This window comes from Psammomys obesus, unplaced genomic scaffold (genome assembly GCF_907164565.1).
Source record: "Psammomys obesus unplaced genomic scaffold, mPsaObe1.curated_primary_1811, whole genome shotgun sequence".
Classification (NCBI taxonomy): Eukaryota; Metazoa; Chordata; class Mammalia; order Rodentia; family Muridae; genus Psammomys; species Psammomys obesus.
The window spans coordinates 4,493,803-4,513,249 of record NW_026596158.1 but is presented as its reverse complement, the minus strand read 5'-3'; the positions used below and the strand labels follow the sequence as shown (position 1 = coordinate 4,513,249).

The following is a 19,447-nucleotide window of genomic DNA, read 5'->3' as shown; positions in this document are numbered from 1 at the left end:
AGACAGGAAGACTTCAAATTTGAAGGCAGCCTGGCATATATAGGGAGATTCTGTTGAGTGACTGTCCCCAAGAGTTTATTTCTTTTTACATCAGAAAGTACTGATGTTCACAGTGGGCATGGTGGCCCAAATCTATAATTCCAGCGTTTGAGAAGGGGAGACCAGGAAGTGTCAGGCCAGCCTGGGCCACATAAGACCTAATGTCAAAAAAAAAAAAAACAAAAAAAAAATAAAAACAAAGAAACACAGATGTCCAGGTTTCAGTAGCCCCAGGAATGAGCCGCTGCACACCTTCCACAAAGTCTCTGGGCTTTCTGTGCCAGCAGCAGGACTGGGCCCACACTGGTTCTTGGTTTTCTCATCTGTAAAATAAGACCTGAGCACATGCAGCCCAAAAGAGTCCACGGGATTGTAGGGTGGGCAACTAGCTTTCACAGCAACTGTGAAGAGGGTCAGACTTGCACCCAACAGTTGGAGGCTGCCGGACTGGGCATCTGCCAGGAACACACATCCTTTGTGATGCTATGACTCTCAGGTTGATTGGCAGGTACTAGAGTGGCCGTAAAGCAAAGTGACTCAAGGCAGCGGAAAGCACACTGTCTTGCTGGAACAATTCAGTTGTGGGCCGGGCTTTGTCGGTGTCTGTCTATACAGATGCAGGTCCACCAGCTGGCGGAGGGCTGCTGTGGCACTGGGCACCGTGCAAGAGGCAGGCTGTCTCAGCAGATACATGGAGACCGTGGGGACACAGCTCTGTTTAAATCACTTTTTTCAGATGGTCACATTTTCCCATATGTAAACCTCTGAGCAACATTTTGTAGAACATAGGAGGCTGGCTATGCAAACAGTCGGCTGTTGATTTTCTGTATTAACCTGTTCTAAGTGGGGTAAATTTCTAAAATGTGAGGTGAAATGGAAATACTTGAGTTTGTGCTCTATCATTTGCTCCCATAGAATTGCATCTTTGTGGTGAATCATCAGTAAAACTCCAGTGTTCTTTTCTTTTTTTTTTTTTTTTAATGTACATTGGTGTTTTGCCTGCATGTATGTCTGTATGAGGGTGTCAGATCCCCTGGAAGTGGAGTTACAGACAGTTGTGGTCTGCGATGTGGGTGCTGAGAATTGAACCTGGGTTCTCTGGAAGAACAGCCAGTGCTCTTAATGGTTGAGCCCAGCTCAGTTCCCCCGGCCATTTGCAGGGGCCACAGACCAGCCGTGCCCAGGACAGGATAAAAAATTGGGAGTGGCAACGGGGGGGGGGGGGGACGGACGACTACATATTTAAAACCCCTGCCAGTGATCTGTAGATCTGAGCAGCATTTTGTGTGGACTTGATTGCCAGTTGCTCCTGTCATCTGCAGAAACAAACACAGCGCCCTGCCTGTGCTCAAGAGCTATCGCTCCAGCTTCGCCCTGTGCCTCATTAAATAGCATGTCTGCAGTGCAGCCTCCCCAACCAGTCCTGTCAGGCAACATCCCCCATTAACTTTTGAGTTTCTGTGCTTTATTTTTAAGACATGGTTTCAGTGTAGCCCTGGGTGGACTACAATGCACTCAATAGACCAGGCTGGTCTCAAAGTCACAGAAATTGGCCTGCCTCTGTGTCCTAAGTACACCTGGTAAGTCTGAAAACATGTTCTTGCCTCTATGGAAGAGCCCTAACGCACAGAATTAGGGATAGCTAAAAATACTAAACGAATAACCTGAATACATGCTTTCACTAAGAAAAACACCAGGAAGAAATAACCACAGATAATTGCTTACAAAAATAAATTGATTGCAGCTTTGGGCTGTGAATGATGGGCTTTTCATTCGGGGTCCTTCTCTGGTGGGACGACTTCCATCAGCATCTGCAGGTGCTTGGTGACTGGACCTGGAACGAAGCCAGGGCGTACGTGCAATTAGAACAGTGTGGCCACAGGGCTTCACTGTCGTGACGGTAGCAATGGGTCATCTAGACCCTGCAGTAAGCGACAGCTCATGTTCACATTGATCAGAACTGCCCTAGTCGTAGCATTGGTTCTTCAGAGGTGAGTTACTGCCTACCGAAGAACTAGGAATTCTGTATTCTTTATTCTCTCCAATGGTTTGCACCCCTGAAAAACATGACTCAGTTATATGTATTTGCTGCTCGGCACTGATGCATCTTGAGAAACTAGGACAAAATTTTAAAATACAAAGTTGTTCATTTTTCTTTTATCACCGTGAACCAATTCAGTGTTTTTTGTGGTTGGTTTGAGACAGGGTGTTGCTGTGTAGCCCAGGCTGGCCTCAGGCATACTCATGACCCTGCTGCCTCAGCCTCCTGAAGGCTGTACTTCCAGGTGTCTGTCGTCAGGCCTTCTAAGTGAGCAGCTTGGTTCTCCAGGCTGCCAGCTGCCCTAGCTGGATGAGCAACTGCAGGTTCACGCCACCTTTCCGCAGCTGAAGAGGCTGGAGCCAGTGATCAGGGAGGGGAAAGATTTTACTCTGGTCAACAGGAGCTAAATTCTCCCTCCCGGTTCCTGTACTCCTGTGCGGTAAGGGAGCTACCCCTCTTCCTGCTTGAATAGGTGTGGGCAGGGAGGGTCTGGTCTGGCTTCGCTCCAGCCTTCCCCATCTGTAGCCCCACTTTACCCCTGTCTAAGTTGCCTGTGTGTCCATGCAGATCTGCCTGGAAAGGCCAGAGTAGCCTACTTCAAAGGCAATATTTCTGTTTTTGTCTCTGTGTAGCCTTCCTGCTCAGCCTCAGTACTGGGATGGCAGGCTCACACTATGCCCGGCTTGAAGAGGCGTTCTTGATTGGTTTGTTGGTTTGGTTTTCTAGAGAGGGTTTCTCTGTGTAGCCCTGACTATCCTGTACTAACTTTGTAGACCAGGCTGGCCTTGAACTCAGAGACCCACCTGTCTCTGCCTACCAGCGTGCTGAGATAATAGGCACTACCACATGCAGCCCAAAGAGACATTTTTTAATCACTTCACACTGTGGCTATATCACACAACACCCTGTGCCTGACTCAGAAGTAAACTGCATAGCCCATCCCTGTCCACAAGGGACACCACACAGGGAGGAGACATCTTAGCGTCCCATCACCACCTGCTGGTGTTCAGGAGCCTTGAAACTTTTGTAAGTGGAGTTTCTTGGGACCAAATTTGCTTTAGACTTTAAAAGTAAGGCATAGCCCAGTGCAGTGATGGGCATCTCGAACACCAGCACCATCGAGGCCGAGACAGATGAGATGGGCCGTCAGCCTAGGTTCCTCAGTGAGACACAAAAGCAGTCTCTTGTCACTGTCGTTTGGCACCTTCCTTTCCATTTAGAGACAGGCTAATGCAGGGATGAGGGCCAGGGCAGCAGAACACAGATGTGGGCCTTGTCCCATGCGTTTCTAGCTACCACTTGGGATATCTTTGGGCTGTTACTGAGCCTCTTAGATGCCTGCGCTGAGTCTGTCAGAACAGTGGCGAGGACTACACAGTGAGATCCTGCTTCAAAACAACAGTAAAAGGCTCTGTCCTGGGAAGACCTCAGCTGATGAGACTATATAGATGTTCTAAAACTACACCCTCAAGGGTGGTCTTAATGGTAAGATGCTATCAATGTGTACTTTGAAGTACGAAATAAACTGGGAACAGAGGACACCAAGGGTGGATCCAGAGGTGGTCACTGGGGAGGATACAGTTCTGAAGAAGTGGATGTGCTGGAAGTGAAAGGCCCTGTGCAGCTGGAGTCGGGTACTTTCCTCATAGCCCTTCTGCTGATACTTACTGGAGATTCTCTCGGCCCATCGGAACTTGTAGTGGACAAAAAGGAAGTAGAATATAAGTCCACTCAGAATGAATAACACACAGTAGAGATATTCCCAGGCTGGCTTACTGATGATCGGGGCCAGGACCAAAAAGACAGATACGAGAATCACAACGACGGGGATGAAGATGGGCACCTGCAAGTGGAACAGCACATCAGCTTGGCACTGCTCATGTTACCCTTGAACAACAATACGAGTGTGGACAAGTCCAGTGCAACTCTGCCCGTCATTTCACCTCTTCCATCTTTGTCTTTGCTGGAATATAACAAAGGATGCAGCTGAGCCCTGTGGCATGCGCCTATAATCTGAGCACTCTGAGAGGCAGAGGCAGGTGGGTCTCTGTGAGTTTGAGGCCAAGCCTGGTCTAGGACCAGTCCAGGACAGCCAAAGCTACACAGAGAAACCCTGTCTCAAAAAAAAAAAGTGGATGCTTATTTGAACTATAAAAAGGAAAGTGCATGTCCACCAAATTAAGGCTTCCTGCTTTCGATTTCCATATTGCCTCCTTTGTCCTGTCACAGATTAGAGAGACTGGGTCATTAATAGATACAGTGTCCAACTCTCCTGTGTTAGTCTCATTTCCTGCAAACAGATGTTTGGAGGTAAAAGGAGAACTTCGTTTGGAACACCGTAGGATAATCACATCTGACTGTTCACGTCCCTTGAGGAGGGGGGCTGTTCAGACCCTGAAGTGAGTGGCTAAGCTCTGAGTCCAGGCTGCTCTGAATCCCTCTTGCTCTAGTCTTCAGGCCTTTCAGTTTCCAGTCATGGATCTGGACCTGATGAAGACTGGGAGGTGCCTGTAAGTTGCCTGTTAGTGTGTTTGATTCTGTTTCTTCTGCAGCTTTGTGAACACAGCTGCACAGAGTAGATCTCTTAGCTGTTATCTCAGAGTTGTGCATTCTGGCTTTTAGCAAGGTGTTGCTGCTTTTTTTTTTTTTTTTTTTGCTTTTTTTTGTAATCTTTGCCTTAAGCAGTGCTTTTGAGTGCTTTAGGTGTTTGATAAGATTACAACACACTTGCCTGGTATTTCTCCCTCTACCCTAAGACAAGGTCTCCTTTAGATAGGTGTATCTCTTGTTGGATTGAGCTCCCAGCAGTCTTCCCCCTCTGCTCCCATAATCACACGGCCTGCATCCTTTCATGGGGTCTGTTCTTCAAGGTCACTGGCTACATAGGAGACTCTGGCTTGCATTGCCTTCTGGTCTGAGTAGTGAACAGCTCTGCTGTTGTCTTTCACCCCCTCCTGTAGAAGTGAATTGGGGATGGAGGCAGGGACAAAAAAGAAGTGGAGCCAAGGCAGTTTTAAAGCTCCATAATTGCACCAAAAAATATTTGTGTTGCTTACAGTACCTCTGGCTTTGCCCTCAAAGTTCCCCTTTCACTGTTGGCTGGACAGTGGAGTCCTACCTCCAGCCATCCTTCCCACCCCGGGGATGTGCAGCTTTTAGAATTGCCCACTTCGCTCTGCTCTCCAGGGACTCTTATGCCTGAATTAGAACCTTGTTGTTGTTGGCTTACTCATTTTATTTTGAACAGTGCTTATTTTTGTCTCCTCCCCATTGCTGGTTCCGTGCTCTTGTGCCCTTCCTTTTTTTTCCTGATGTGTTTTCATACTCAGGTGTAACATGGCCTCCCTGGGGATTTCCTCCCCAGCTGGGTCCTGATGCTCTTCTCTGATTTCTGTCTCCAGCAGTTGTTGTCTTACTTGGTTCCAGAAATGCCTCTGTCCTGGAAAGGAGGCTTTCTTAGACCCTGAGGGATGAAGGCTGCTACATTGCTCTCCCACTTCCACTAGTGGACTGGGGGGTTCTTCTTACTGGGGTCCCACCCAGTGTGCCCTCCTAGAGGATGTGGGCCTGGGTAACTGGTGTTTCCATCCCCAGTCAGGTTGTGGCAATTGCTCATTTGCTCATGTGCTGGTGACACTAGCTCTGAGCTTTCCCCTTAGCTGTTCTATCACTCTGTCTTAATGAGGGGTTTGTGAAGATTACTACCACTGTGATTTGTTGCTGGAGATGTGGATGGATGTGATTAACAGCTCAGATGCACCAAGACGATCAGACAGCTCTAGGCAGCAGAGCCTACAGCTAATTGAGGTTTACCTCAAGAGGTTTACCCTGCTCCTGGCCATGGCAGCCCTCCTTTTGCCTACATTTTTCTTAGATCTGTGCGTATCCAGAAATTAACATGGTTCAGCCTCCTTCATGTGCATGTAGGCATCAGCCATGGGGACATGGGAGGACTGGAGCACACTGTGCATGTACACAGGCTGGGACTAGGGCTGGTTCCAAAGTCCCCATCAGTGTGTAAGCATGTCGAAAGGCCAGGGGATGGGTGGGATGCAGGTCCGCATACAGCTAGAGTGCTGCAGGGGCTTCGTGGGTCATGAGCTGCCCTCGGAAATGAGCAGTCAGAATAAAGAGACGGTAGGAAATGGCTGCCTTCCAGTTCTTTCCAGACACCAAAGCTGCTGTGACAGCCAGACACAGCTTACCTTGATGGGCCTTTCCAGGTCTTTCCTTGTGAATCTCATCACGATGAGTCCTAGGACTGTCATCCCATAAAACAGCCACGCAGCAAAACTGAAGTAGTTGACTAAGGAGTTGATGTCACCGGGGATGATGTAAATGATGGCTATGATACTCTAGGCGAAAGAAGAGTGATGTTTTTGGTTGTCAGTGCACACAAACATTGTCCTTGTCCTCTCAGAAGGCTGAAAGAGCAGCCTGTCCTGACCAGACACTTTCTGTCTCCTACCAGGCGGGCTCAGCCTGGCCAACATGACATACGTTCTCAAGGCTCCACAGGAAGAGATTGGTCAATCTTTGAGCCTATGAAGTTGCACCCCTGCATTTGTGTGCTCACACATACATGCATAGTCTTGCCCAGACTGGCCTGAAACTCATGATCCAAATGCCTTGGCCTCCTGATGCCTTGGCTTCCTGAGTGCTAGGATCACAGGTATAGACCACCATGTCTGACTAGAAGTCATGATTCTAAACAAACGACAATGGACAGTATGTGTGTGTATGTATATGCACACAGCAGCTTTGTAAGGATGATTTTAACGTTGGGACAGTTTTCACTGGGTAGGTGCCTGATGAAATCCAGGTCTCATTGTGACTGTGTATGTAGGCTTGTCCTGGACTTGGCTGTTTACTCATCTTCAGAGTAAGTGGGGAAATGGACATGGATGTAGGGTTCAGGCCCTGAGCCAGGCCTACACATCCCCAGGGGTCCCTGGAGCTACAGGCCTTCAGATCATTTGCTTCCGAATAGATCAGTACATACATGTAAGAAGCAGAGCATATAAGCTGGGAAGATTCTGGGTTGTGTCGGGGAATAAGGGAGCCTGGCTCACACAGAAAGCCCTGGGCTCAACAGCACAGCTCTACTTCATATCAAAGAAAGACCCTCTGCTTTCTCGGTTGTCACCAGGTGAAACGCATACTTACATAAAATATAAGGGCAGGAGCAGGCGTGAGGCGCCTAACACTGATGTACGAGAGCACTTTAAGCATGTGGCCTTCCCGGCCAGCCACATAGATGAGTCTGAAAGAACAATGTGGGGGAGGCACTGAGAATGTATCTGAGGTGCACCGTTGAGGTCGCTGGCAAGGCCACTTCTGGTAGAGTGTCTCTGGAAGGGGCTGGAGGACCATGTGATGGTTAACTGCACCTATAAGGAACACATCCTGGTACCTGGAAGTCAGTAGGGCAGAGGCAGGGTGGACACAGTTAATGAGCAGAGACCTGCTCAACTCCCTAGAGTTATGCCAGAATAAAGTGTAGACACTAGACCAGGGTGTGGAGGCCAGGGCCAGGAAGCAAGGGGCCCCTACCCCTTAGAGTCCCCATGTTCCAAAGGCACATTAGGGCAACTGAAAAAGATTCAAGTGACCCCTTCCCTTCCCCAGTTTTTCCTCATCTGGCAATCAGACAGTTTAAAATATGAAGCAGAGAAAAAGATAAGATCTAAAGTATAAGAAATTGGCCATACTTAAGAATTTAAGAGTACTGGCTGACCTCCCATAGGACAGGAGTTCAGTTTCCAGTACCCTTGGCTGGCGGCTCATTGCCTCTGACGCTAGTTCAAGGGGACCTGATACCTTTGGCACCCCCCACACACTCACAGAAGAAATGAACTGGGAGCTGTAGAGATGGCTCAATAGTTAAAGGGTGTATTCTGCTCCTGTAGAGGACCCAAATGGAATTGCCAGTACACGTGCTGTGTTGGTTACAGCTGCCTGGCTCCAGCTTCCATGCGTATTCCACTCACATGTACATACTGACACATACACACATACATAGAGCAGAACATAAAAAGCTAAATATTTCTCATCAAATATCCTTTGATGTCAGTAAAGAGCACAGTTTCTAGTTACAGCGGCCAAAGGTAACCACCCAAAGCACTTTGGCAGCCTCCTTGAAGTAGCCACTCTGTGAGCTCTTCCTCCTCCCACCCTTCTCCACCCCTTTCCTACTTCCCTTTCAACCCCTAACACCAGATAAGAAAAAGATCCCTGAATAAAGTCAGGGGTTGGAGTCAGGAGTGGGGGGGGGGGGGGGGGGAGGCAACGTTAACTACTTCCTGCTGATTAGAGGCATTGAGTTCCTTGGGGCAAGTTGAGTCTTTGCTGCCAAGATATCTAATTTTTTGTTTCTTCTTTGCGCAGGACTACTTAACAAACCACAACCAATAGCAACCCCCAAACCCATCTATCTGAAAAGTTCCTAGAATTCTGTCACACAATCACAGAAGCTATCTGCAGCTGGCAAGCCCATGCTTCTGCTAGAGCACGAGGCAGATCACAGCTGCTGCACCTGGGATTAAAATAAAAACATTCCCATAATATTTGTTTTTACATAAACCAAAATTCTCACTACAGTCATAATTTAAGAAGAGGTACTGACTACATAAAGGCATATGCTTCAATAAGTTTTTGATAAGGGAAATTTCTACAGCATAATTTTCAGAATTTTATAAGCAACTAAGAAAATCAGCCAAATATTATCTAATATGCTGGTCCTTTATTGTAGGAATAAAATCAGGACTTTGCATATGGTGAGCACAGGCTCAGGCACTGAGCCACACCTTACCCAATACTGCTGCTTTAAATTCATAAACATGGGTTTTACTTTTCTCTTCCAAATACACAACTGGGGTTCTATAACCTAAATAAACTTGTAGAGTTTAACAAGATAATCAACTTATGTGAGCAATTCTATTAGGAATTTACCCAAGATGAAAACAAATATGTTCCACATGAAAATACACACATGAAAAATACAGAGATGAGTGTTCATAACAATATTATGCTTAACAGACAAAAATAGAAATAAAAAAGTTTAACTGATGATAAACACTGCTTACCATACAATGGAGTACTGTTCAGCAGGGGAAAGAAAAGCACTGAGACACTGCAATTTGGATGAACACGGTATCTTGAAAGAGTCAGTCACAAAAGTCATTTCGATGAAAGAGCTGGAACAGTTACGGAGGCAGGAAGCACATCTGCCAAAGTGGGAGATGGAAGGACACTCTTGGAGTGCTGGATATGTTTTAGAACTGGGTCACGGATGATGTCTGCCTGGCTGTACTTCCCACAAGTAGTGAAAGTACAAGAGCAAAAGCTTAGGGAACGTGTAACAATGCGATGTCAGAATTTTATCTGTAAACGAGGCCTGGTGGTGCACGCCTTGAATCTCAGCGCTTGGGAGGCAGAGGCAGGCAGATCTCTGAGTCTGAGGCCGGCCTGGTCTACATAGTGTGTTGCAGGCTAGCTTGGCCTGCAGAGTAGACTCAGAATATTTTTACCTATATACACTGCCAAGAAACGATTGGAAAATCGTTTAAAAACTATGACATTTAAAAACTAAATGTCATAATAGTGTGAAATGCTTTTTTAATAGCAATGCTTTGTAATAAACATGGTGAAAGATGTTTGAGAACTGTCCACTGAGACCTAAGCCCAGTCTGGTATATATAGTGAGTTCCAGGACAGCCAGGGCAATGTAGGAAAACTCTTTCAATAGGTAGGTGGACAGACAGACAGATAGGATTAGATTAGCTTTTAAAGAAAAGCAGGACTCACCCAACTGTTGCCTCTGAGAAATGTATCTCACCATAAAACACACATGATACTTTAGGGTGAAAGGCTGGAAAAGGTATTTTCAAGCAAAAGGTATGGGAAATAAGCAGGTATTCCTGTTCAAATGTATAAGTTGACTTCACAGTAAAATCAGAAGAGACAAAATCACAACACTGATTAAGGGAGCCCATAAAGTGGCAGCAAAGAGAGGCCACAGCACACGCATGGAGGTTGAGCAACACTGTGAATGAGAGTAGAGAAAAAACGGAAATGTAAAATCTCTAACCTCAACACCCTACTTCCGCTGGTTTACACGTTATCCTAGCAAACATACAGAAAAAAATATCTCAATTAAATGACATATAAAACAAATGGACATACTATCTATAGAACACTCCATTAAATCTAGCAGAACACAGTCTTCTCAATGACCCATGGAACTTATCTAAAATAGACTTCATATTAGGACATAAAACAAGTCCTAACAAATAGGAAAATTGAAGTCATTCCTTGTATGCTGTCTGATCACAACAGCAAGAGAAACCTATAGAACACACACATACGTGGAGATTAAACAGCACACTGAATGATGAATGGGCTGATTGAAGAAATAAAAAATGTAAAAAAAATTCCTAACATGAAATTAAAGGAAAACATACTATATTCTATGGGATACAATAAAGATGCTCTGTAAGAGAAGTAGATGGCTCTAAAACTACATTAAGAAATCAGAGGGAGGCGGGTGGGGGGCACATCTCAACACTTAGGAGGCAGAGGCAGGGAGGTCTGTGAGTTCCAGGCCAACCTGGACAAAACCAGAGCTACCCAGAGAAACCCTGTATCCAAAAAAAAAAAAAAAAAAAAAAAGAGAGAGAGAGAGAAAGGCTGGTGAGGTGGCTTAGGGATTAAGAGCACTTACTGCTCTACAGAGGATCTGGGTTCAGTTCCCAGCACCCCACATGGTGGTTCACAATCACCCGCAGCGCTATCCCCAGTGATCCTACACATCTTCTGACCTCCAAGGAATCCTGGTGCGTGCACACACACACACGGGGAAGAGAGAGAGAGTTCTGTTTAGAAATTCTAAAAATAGTCACTAGAGAAAATGCAATAGTGTTAGGAAAACTGGAGATCCATATGTAGACGAATAAAACTAGATCTTTAGCTCAGTCTACACAGACATCAACTCCATAGCTAGGGAGACGATGCAGAGGATAAAGTGAGTGCTGTCAAGTATGAGAACCTGAGTTTGGTCACAGAGGAAACAGCTGCTATAGGGGTAACTGACCACTCTAATTGGACGAGAGACAAAGTCCACAGATAGGAATATACTCCTGACACACTGGGCCGCTCTGAGCCTTAAACAGAGACACTTCTCTTTGCAGTGAGTGGAGGTGAATGCAGAGATGTGTGGCTGAGAATAATACAGGCTCAGCCAGCTCTAAACAGGGTAGTTATACCCCTCCCCCAGAAGAGTCGGCCCTGAGGGTGTGAGTGTGGGGGAGCTGGCCCTGGGGTCATGAGACTGGGAGAACTGGCCATGTCCCTCACCAGCTGCAGCACTCAGGAGAGCAGGCCCTGGACGTTGCCTGGGCGGCAGGGTAAAGCTCATCGCGGTTGATGGGGTTTCGGGTGAGCCAGTGCCAAGGGTGTGAAAGTGAGAGAGCCAGGAGGCTGACGAGCTCAGATACCTCTCGGGCCCAGATCCAGGCTTTGGACCCCACCATCTACCCCATTGCTGAACTGCTGGAGTGTAGGAAGGGACCAGTCCTAGAGATCCAAAACTACAGGATCTCTGTGACACAAGCCAACAACAGGATATCAATGAGATTCCGGAGAGAAAGTGCAGCAGAAACCAGAGGCCTCCTACCAGACCAACGAGTCAGTGAAATGAACATTTGCAGGCAAGGAAGTGTGGACAAAAGAGTATACTGTGCGAGACACCCTGCAGCTTCCACAGTAAGATTTTTTTTCCTCTATGAGGGTGGGTGGGGGTTGCAAGGGTGGAAAGTGGGATGCATAATGTGAAATCCATAGACAACAAAGAAAAAGTTTTTTTCAAAAAAGTTGAGGGGAGAAAAGCCAGGCCTGGAGGCACATTCGAGAGGGAGAGCTGGCTCAAGCGTTAGTGGCTCAAAAACCTTACTGTAAGACATGAACCTGAAAACCTAAGAGGAGAAAGTAAGGAAAACACTCTAAGAAACAGACACCGGGGAGGACTTCCTCCAAAGGACTCTAGTCACTCAAGAAGTAAAACTAAAACTGACAAATGGAAAATAATGAAAGCCAAAGCCTCTGTACAGCAAAGGAAAACAGTTAACTGGATGAAGAGGCAGCCCACAAAATGGGATAAATCTTGAAGCCAGCCGCAGAGGCACACACCTATAATCCCAGCACTCAGGGAGGCAAAGACAGGAAGATCTCTGGGAGTTCGAGGACAGCTTGGTCTACAAAGTGAGTTCAGGACAAGTCCAGGACAGCCATGGCTACACAGAGAAACCTTGTCTTGAAAAACAAACAAACAAAACAACAACAAAATCTTGGCCAGCCACACACTTGACAGTGGATAATATCTAGAATACAAAAAAAAAAAAAAATCACTTAAAAATGAAATTAGAAACATATTTTTTTTTTAATGGAATAATGTGGGGCTGGAGAGATGGCTCAGTGGTTAAGAGCACTGGCTGCTCTTCCAAAGGTCCTGAGTTCAATTCCCAGCAACCACATGATGGCTCACAACCATCTATAGTGAGATCTGGTGCCCTCTTCTGGCAGAATGCTGTATAAATAACAAATAAATAAATCTTATAAAAAAAAGGGGGGGGGATCGTGGGAGCCGGGCATTGTGGGGGCACATCTTTAATCCCAGCACTCAGGGAGGGAAAGGCAGGTGAATCTCTGTGAGTTCGAGGCCAGCCTGGGCAACAGAGCAAGTTCCAGGACAGCCAGGGCTACACAGTGAGACCCCGTCTCCAAACAAACAAAAGTGTTCAACACATGTGGCTGGCTAGAATGATGGCTCCTCCTGTGGAAACAGTTGCTGCTAAGCCTAGCAATGGAATCTGATTCCTGGGGCTCACAAAAGAAGAGAACTGACCCCTGAAAGTTGTACCGACCTCTCCGTGTGTATCACATGCCCACACAGATACGCACGTGCACATATACAGACAAATGTAATAAAAACAATTTTAAGTTCTAATAGAAAACAAAAAAATGCTTAACATCCTTAGTTATGGGGGAATGCAGCTGAAAACTACTCTGAGATTCCATTTACTCCAATCAAGATGACCACTATCAGGAAAACAAATATCAACAAATGCTGGCAAAGGTTTGAATGAAAGGAACCTTATTCATGCCGTGGGACTGTAAACTGGTAGTCACTAAAAATCAGACAACTAAAACAAGATCTTCCATACAGCTCAGCGCTCACACTCCGGGGTCCATCCCCGAAGCATCTAAGGATCATGCTGCAGAGATAAGTTCACATAGACGCCTACTGCTGCTTTACTGGTGGGTATCGCAAAACTGCTAAGAGTTGGTGTGGAATGTTCTCACCAGAAGGAAACAATGAGCATGGAAGGTGATGGATAGATTAATTTGCTCATTTCTATAGTACATACAGGTATCGTAACATCATCCCATTGTAGCTCAGAAACACATGCATTTGTTTGCTAATTAGAAAAGATAATTTACACATAAAGACCCCTAGCCTAGCCAAAAGTGGTTTTCTTTCCCTCTGTCTCTCTCCCTTCTTTCCCTGCCTTGCTAGGGATGGACCACAGGACCTGGAGCACAGGATGCAAGCAGTCTACCGTCTGATCTGCTCTGATCTGCGCCCCGAATTCAAAGCGCTCTGTGAAAAGGTCTGGGGACAGAATCTATGCACACTTCCCTGAAGCCTTGAAAGAATTGCTTTGCGGTGTGTATTCACTTCATCGTGTGACGTGTGGCACACTGGAAAGTCTGTCCATTCAGAGCATGACCCTGAGCAGAGATGTTCCGGAATGTTTCCCCACAGCAGCGTGCAGAGACACCCACACGTGGATACCAGGGGGTTTGTTAAAGCATGTGCCTTGCAAAGGGAAACCGCACAGCTGTTAACTGTCCGAACCTACTCGGGTGCCCAGCCCAGCGCTGTGCGGGGGGGCCCATGGAGTAGAGCTGTGATAGGGACTGGCACCGGCTACAAGCCTACAGCATTGGCATCTGCCCGTTTTCAGGAAGGCCTGTCCTGGCCAAGTTTGGGTATGTATTAGCAGGACAGAATGTTCAGGAAGGATCATCAGGGGAGAAAAATGAAACCTAGGAAGTGCCACCGGAGGCCAAGCCTTGTTCTCTTACAGCTGTCCCTAGGTTAGAGCCCAGGTCCTCTGAACTGCACAAGCCACGCCCAACTCCATCCAGCATGGCTGCCTACCCGGTCCTGGATGCTTTGAGGTTCAACCCACGTTGGAGGTTCAGCCCCCACGTGGGGTTTAACCTGCCCGAGTCCTGAGGATGTAAGGGGGTCCACTTTCCTGCCCCCTGCCCACCCCGAGAGTGGAGAAGGTGGGGTCCCCTACCTGCCCGCTGTGAAGCAAGTCCCATTAGCAGCACCGATAGTTGAAAATGCCACAAAAAGTGGGACCACCCAAGATGCTGGGTAAAGAACGCGGTCTCCGAAGGTCTGGAGGAAAGCAGAGCGCAACCCTGAGGGGTTTCACTGGGCACCCACACCCCCATGTCACTTCACTGTGCACAGCCTTTGGGGCCCTCTACTGGAGAAAAGGGAGAAGCCTTCCGAGCAGCCCAGTCTCTGCTGATGACAGGACCCTGGCCCTTGCCCTCTCGGTCATCTTACTGTCCTGCCCCTCACTTCCTGGTCCCACTTCACTCACCTCAGCTCCTGGAGGAACCTCACTTATCTTATTTCTTGGCCCCACCTCACCTTAATTACATCAATTGCTGGCCCCACCTTTTTACTTCTTTCTTCCTTGATCCCCTTACTAGGCATGACCTTGCTTTAACCACCCTTCTCAGGGTTCATGGACTTTTCTACCATCCTAACTACCCTGGCATCCTTACTCAGCAGCGGTCCCACAATCCATTGCTAAAATCACCTCCTCCCCCTCCTCTCCTTTCCCTCCTCCCCTCTTTCTCCTCTTCCTCCCCTCCTCTCCTTCCCACCCCCTTCTTCCTTCCCCTCCTCTTCCTCCCCTCTCACTCTTCTTCCTCCTTTCCTACCTTCTCTCCTCCTCCCCCTTCTCCATCTCCTCCCCTTCCCCTCTTCCTCCTCCTCTCCTTTCTCATCTCCCTCACCTTCCTCCTCCTCTTCACTCATTTGTACTCTCCTTCCTAACCCTGGGGACTCCAGCCCAGGGTCCTTCAGCCATTGCTACATGTGCTGGGAGGGAGGCTGAGGACCTGGGAACCATGGCCAGCTCTGTGTTGGCAGTATAACCCACTACCTTTGGCCCCCAGCCTAGATGTGTACCCTATCTGTCTTCTCTCCTTCCTTTCCAAGGTCACTGCCACAGCCACTTACCACAGCCACAGCCTGAGACTGCAGGAGCTCTGTTGGGGTCATCACCGTGAAGTAGGCAATATTCATGAGGATGTAGCACACTGTCACCAGGGGGATCCCGAGGACAATGGCCATGGGCAGGTTTCTGAGAGGGACAAAGACACAGGAACCCAGGGTCACACCGGAGCACCCTGGGAAACTGGTAGGACTGACTTCTCATCTAGTCTGTTCCTCCCTGCTTCCACTCTGGAGCACACTGGGGGCCCAGGTATCCTTCTTGGGGCCAGCAAGCAGGGATCTGTGATGAAGTGGCCCCAACAGAGACATTTTTCAAAGGCTCCTTCAGGGCAGGAGGACACAGTGGCTTAATGTGAAGTAAAGCAGAGATAAAGAAAGTCACTGTTTTCCTTCCTACTCCCAGCCATGCCACTGGCCAACAAAGACAAGCGCACTAATGGGGACATTACTGAGTACATGGGGTATTGCTGTTCACCCAGGGCCAGGGGCACGGCCCATGGATACCACACTTGCTGGCACGCTCAAGGCCCTGGGTTCCACGCCCACAGGGGTAGAGAGTAGGAGTCTAGTGAGCAGAAGAGGGTCATGAAACAACAGAACAGTAGAAGGAGGCAGCAGCTGCACTTTCTGCCTCACAGAGGAAAAATGTGCTGTCAGAGCACCGCCTCCAGCTCTGTGCAATGCTCTTACCTGTAAGGGTTTCTGAGCTCTTCAGTGATATAGTTGAGTTGGTTCCTAGACAAAGAAAAGTAACAAGGGCATCACTTGCTACAGGACTTTCTTGGCTAAGTTTGTGAAGCAATGATAAATGATGGCTCACTTTAAGACTTCTACTGTAGGAGCTAAAGGTATGGCTCAGCATCTGCCTGCCTGCCTAGAATCCCAAAGGAAGGGGCTGGGGGCATGGCTCTGTGATAGAGTACCTGCCTAGAATTCCCCAGTGAGGAGCTGGGGGTGTGGCTTAGCAATAGAATGCTTTCCTAGAATATGCAAAGTTCTGGATTCCATCCCCTAACATTAAAAATAGAGCAAAATAAAATAATACAAAGAATGGTAATTGCTGAAGAAAAAAAAAAAAGCCATAAAGAGCTTTTCCACAACAATGCAGAGTAACATTTGCCCCATAGATCCTAGTGGTGACAGGCCTCACAACTGCCAAGAGCTAGGTGTCTGTCACTGGGTGAAGTCTTTGTTCTCTGTGGAAATCACGTGAATTTTCAAAACTATTCAAGGTACTTTGAAAAACTGGAAAGAGGTTGAAAGAAGGATGAAACCTATACCAGTGGGGAGGGGGGGGGGGGCAGCATCACCGTGGCCATGCTTCTGCTTTGAGGGACACACACACAGTCCATCTCATGTCTTCAGGAATGCTGTGGTAGGGCTGTTGAACACCCTTGGTCTTATCAGGTATTTCTATTCGGCTCAGACAGGATTCTCCCGGTAAAGGTTCTAAACAGGGCTTTGCCAGCCACCCCCTCATGGGGCACTGTCAGGAGCTGGTTCCAGTTCCAGGCTAGGAAAGGAGCAAGGGTCTTGACCCCACGCTCTCTCCACGGGGTCAGAGGGATATGGGAAGGTCACATAAAAGAACTGTGAAGGCAGAGCTAAGAGGGTGTCACTGAACCCCAGAAAGGAGACATCTTTGATCCTAAAAGACATCGTAGGAGACTTGGGGTGTTTTAGGAGACCTTACCACCCATCGTAGGCCCACAGTCCATTGTAAAACGCCAGGCTGATGGCGCCCACAGAGGTCTGCACACCCTCGAAAGAATTCTGAAAGTTCTTTGTGTTTCCTGAAATTAAGCCAGTGAAGAGTGAATGCATTGCAGGGTATCTGACCCCATTGTGAACCCTGGAATTGTGAACCGTAAAAACCTGTTTCTTGTTTGGTGTGGCTCAGCCTAGCACACACCCTGTCAAGAGGCAGAGTAAGAAGCCAGCTGACAGGAATTAAGTAGAAAGGAGGGACTTTGAAAGAACTAAGCCTTTTGGCTTCTTGGGCTTTGGCTTTGAGTTTTTGGTTTTTAGCTTTTGGTTTTTGGCTTTTTCCTTCCAGATGTGAGCTGAGAAAGAAGGTCAGCTGGGCACTTTCTCTGACCCTCTGAGCAAGCAGATTTTTATCTGGCTCCTACATCTTTAACTGGTAAAATCAAACGATTTGGGATTTTTCCATCCTTTAAAACACTGTGAATGTCAGCTGACCAAATGCTGACTTCCTTCCCCTCTCTACCAGAAAGAAGGGTATGACTTATGACCCCTGTTCATTAAAGGAACCCCAACTACGCATGGAAGCACATGTCTGGTGTCCCAACACTCAGGATACTGAGGCAGGAGCATCTCAAGTTAGAGACAAGCCTGGCCTATATGGTAAGTTCCTGTATCAGTCATAAATAAATAAATAAATAAATAGATATCAACAAGCAGGCATGGTGGTGCATGTCCTTAGTCCCAGCATTCTGGGAGGGACAGGCAGGCGGATGTGAGTTTGAGGCCAGCCTGGTCTACAAAGTGAGTCCAGGACAGCCAGGGCTACACAGAGAAACCCTGTGTAGAAACCAATAAGCACGCATAAATACAAAAAGCACACATGCTCATAACCGAGATTGCTCCAGAGGACAAAGAGTCACATGCCAGGTGGGGCCCGGTGCCCCAGCCCGCCGCAGCTCACCTTGGGCCAGGAAGACCAGTCCGCTGATGATGATGATGGCCACGATCACCAGCTTGGCTGCTGTGAAGATGTTCTGGACGTAGCTCCCGAGCCGCACGCTCAGCGCATTCACTGTAGTGATGAGCACTGGGAAGGCCCAAGTAGGGTAACCTTCTGTATGCATGGCTTTTCCCAAGGTCCTGAAGATTCCCTCTTTTCTATTCCTCCACCCTGACCCCCCATGCCCTCAACGAAGGGAGCGGAACTAAAAAGCTAGCGTCAGCACCGTTAGAACACACTAGTGTTGGCCCCTGAAATCAAGCCCAGTCTCACACCATGAAGGAGAAGCAGCCTGGTCCTGGACAGGGAGAGCCCCCTCCCTGCAGCCCCCACAGGCCCCACCGGGTTGCCCAACGCCTGCTGGGATAGTCACCATCCCTCGCAGGCCTGCCGTGCCTCTCCCTGAACAGAGAGCCGACACTGGTCACGCAGAACCACCCCACCTTCCCCAGCCTGGCACTCACAGATGGCGGCGGCAGCCAGGAGTTTGATGACCACCTGAGGAGGCTTACAGCCCAAGTAAAAGGCTGCACACACATACTCGGAAAAGCTGAGGCAGATGATGGCGAAGGACGAGGGCTTCATGACGATCAGGCTGGTCCAGGAGAAGAGGTAGGCAGGGATGGGGCCAAAGGCCTCCATCAGGTAGGGGTACTCGCCCCCTGATTTGGTGATCATTGTGCCAAGCTCTGCGAAGCACAGGGCACCTGGAACACAGAAGAAGGAGCCCATGCCTCGTGAGGCGCCATCCCACTCCACGCAGCCTTCCTCCTCTGGGTGCTCGCATTCTGGCTGCTGGGCCTTTTACTGCAGCCAGATTCAACATATTCGCCACACACCCCCTGGAAGGGACCCAACCAGGCAGGCTGCTGCAAGCCTATAACCCTGGCACTTGGGAGGATTGGCAATTTGCGAGCAGCCTGGGCTCTCCTCCGTGCCTGTGTGGCTCGTCTCCACTGTCGATGGGGAGAGGGGGCGGTCATCAGGGGTTGTCTCATTACCAAGTGTAGCCAGGATCCCACAGGCTGCCCATACGATCAGACAGGGCCCCACGGATTCTGTGTTGGCCAGCACAGACTTGGGGGAGATGAAGATCCCGGAGCCGATGATGGTGCCCACGATGATACAGATGCCGCTGAGGAGGCCCACCTGCGTGTGCAAGGGTGGAGCTTATTCTGCCAGCAGGGAGCTCACAGCCACAGGTGACTGCCGACACACACAGCCTGGTGTGGCCAGAACACCCCCCCCAAAACACACACACAGCCTGGTGTGGCCAGAACCCCCCCCCGCACACACACACAGCCCGGTGTGACCAGAACAACCCCCCCCCCACACA

The 19,447-nt window shown here is 48.4% G+C and overlaps 1 protein-coding gene across 4 annotated transcripts in view; it reads right to left on the bottom strand.

The window, feature by feature from the left end:
* Positions 1–58: 58 nt before the first annotated feature.
* Slc7a9 (solute carrier family 7 member 9) overlaps positions 59–19,447 on the bottom strand; it is a 22,577-nt gene continuing 3,188 nt past the window's right edge. For 2 of the 4 annotated variants that reach the window (XM_055594992.1, XM_055594997.1), the window contains exons 4-14: positions 19,113–19,260; positions 18,576–18,818; positions 18,073–18,198; positions 17,098–17,197; positions 16,095–16,139; positions 15,408–15,531; positions 14,446–14,549; positions 7,247–7,343; positions 6,286–6,435; positions 3,749–3,923; positions 1,483–1,873 (exon numbers count right to left, since the gene is read on the bottom strand). In XM_055594992.1, the coding sequence (XP_055450967.1) occupies positions 1,809–1,873; positions 3,749–3,923; positions 6,286–6,435; positions 7,247–7,343; positions 14,446–14,549; positions 15,408–15,531; positions 16,095–16,139; positions 17,098–17,197; positions 18,073–18,198; positions 18,576–18,818; positions 19,113–19,260 (1,377 nt within the window). In that variant the 3' untranslated portion in view covers positions 1,483–1,808. Of the gene's footprint in view, positions 198–218; positions 1,356–1,482; positions 1,874–3,748; positions 3,924–6,285; positions 6,436–7,246; positions 7,344–14,445; positions 14,550–15,407; positions 15,532–16,094; positions 16,140–17,097; positions 17,198–18,072; positions 18,199–18,575; positions 18,819–19,112; positions 19,261–19,447 lie in introns of those variants that run through there. The other 2 variants (XM_055594996.1, XM_055594993.1) reach the window with 2 other exon arrangements.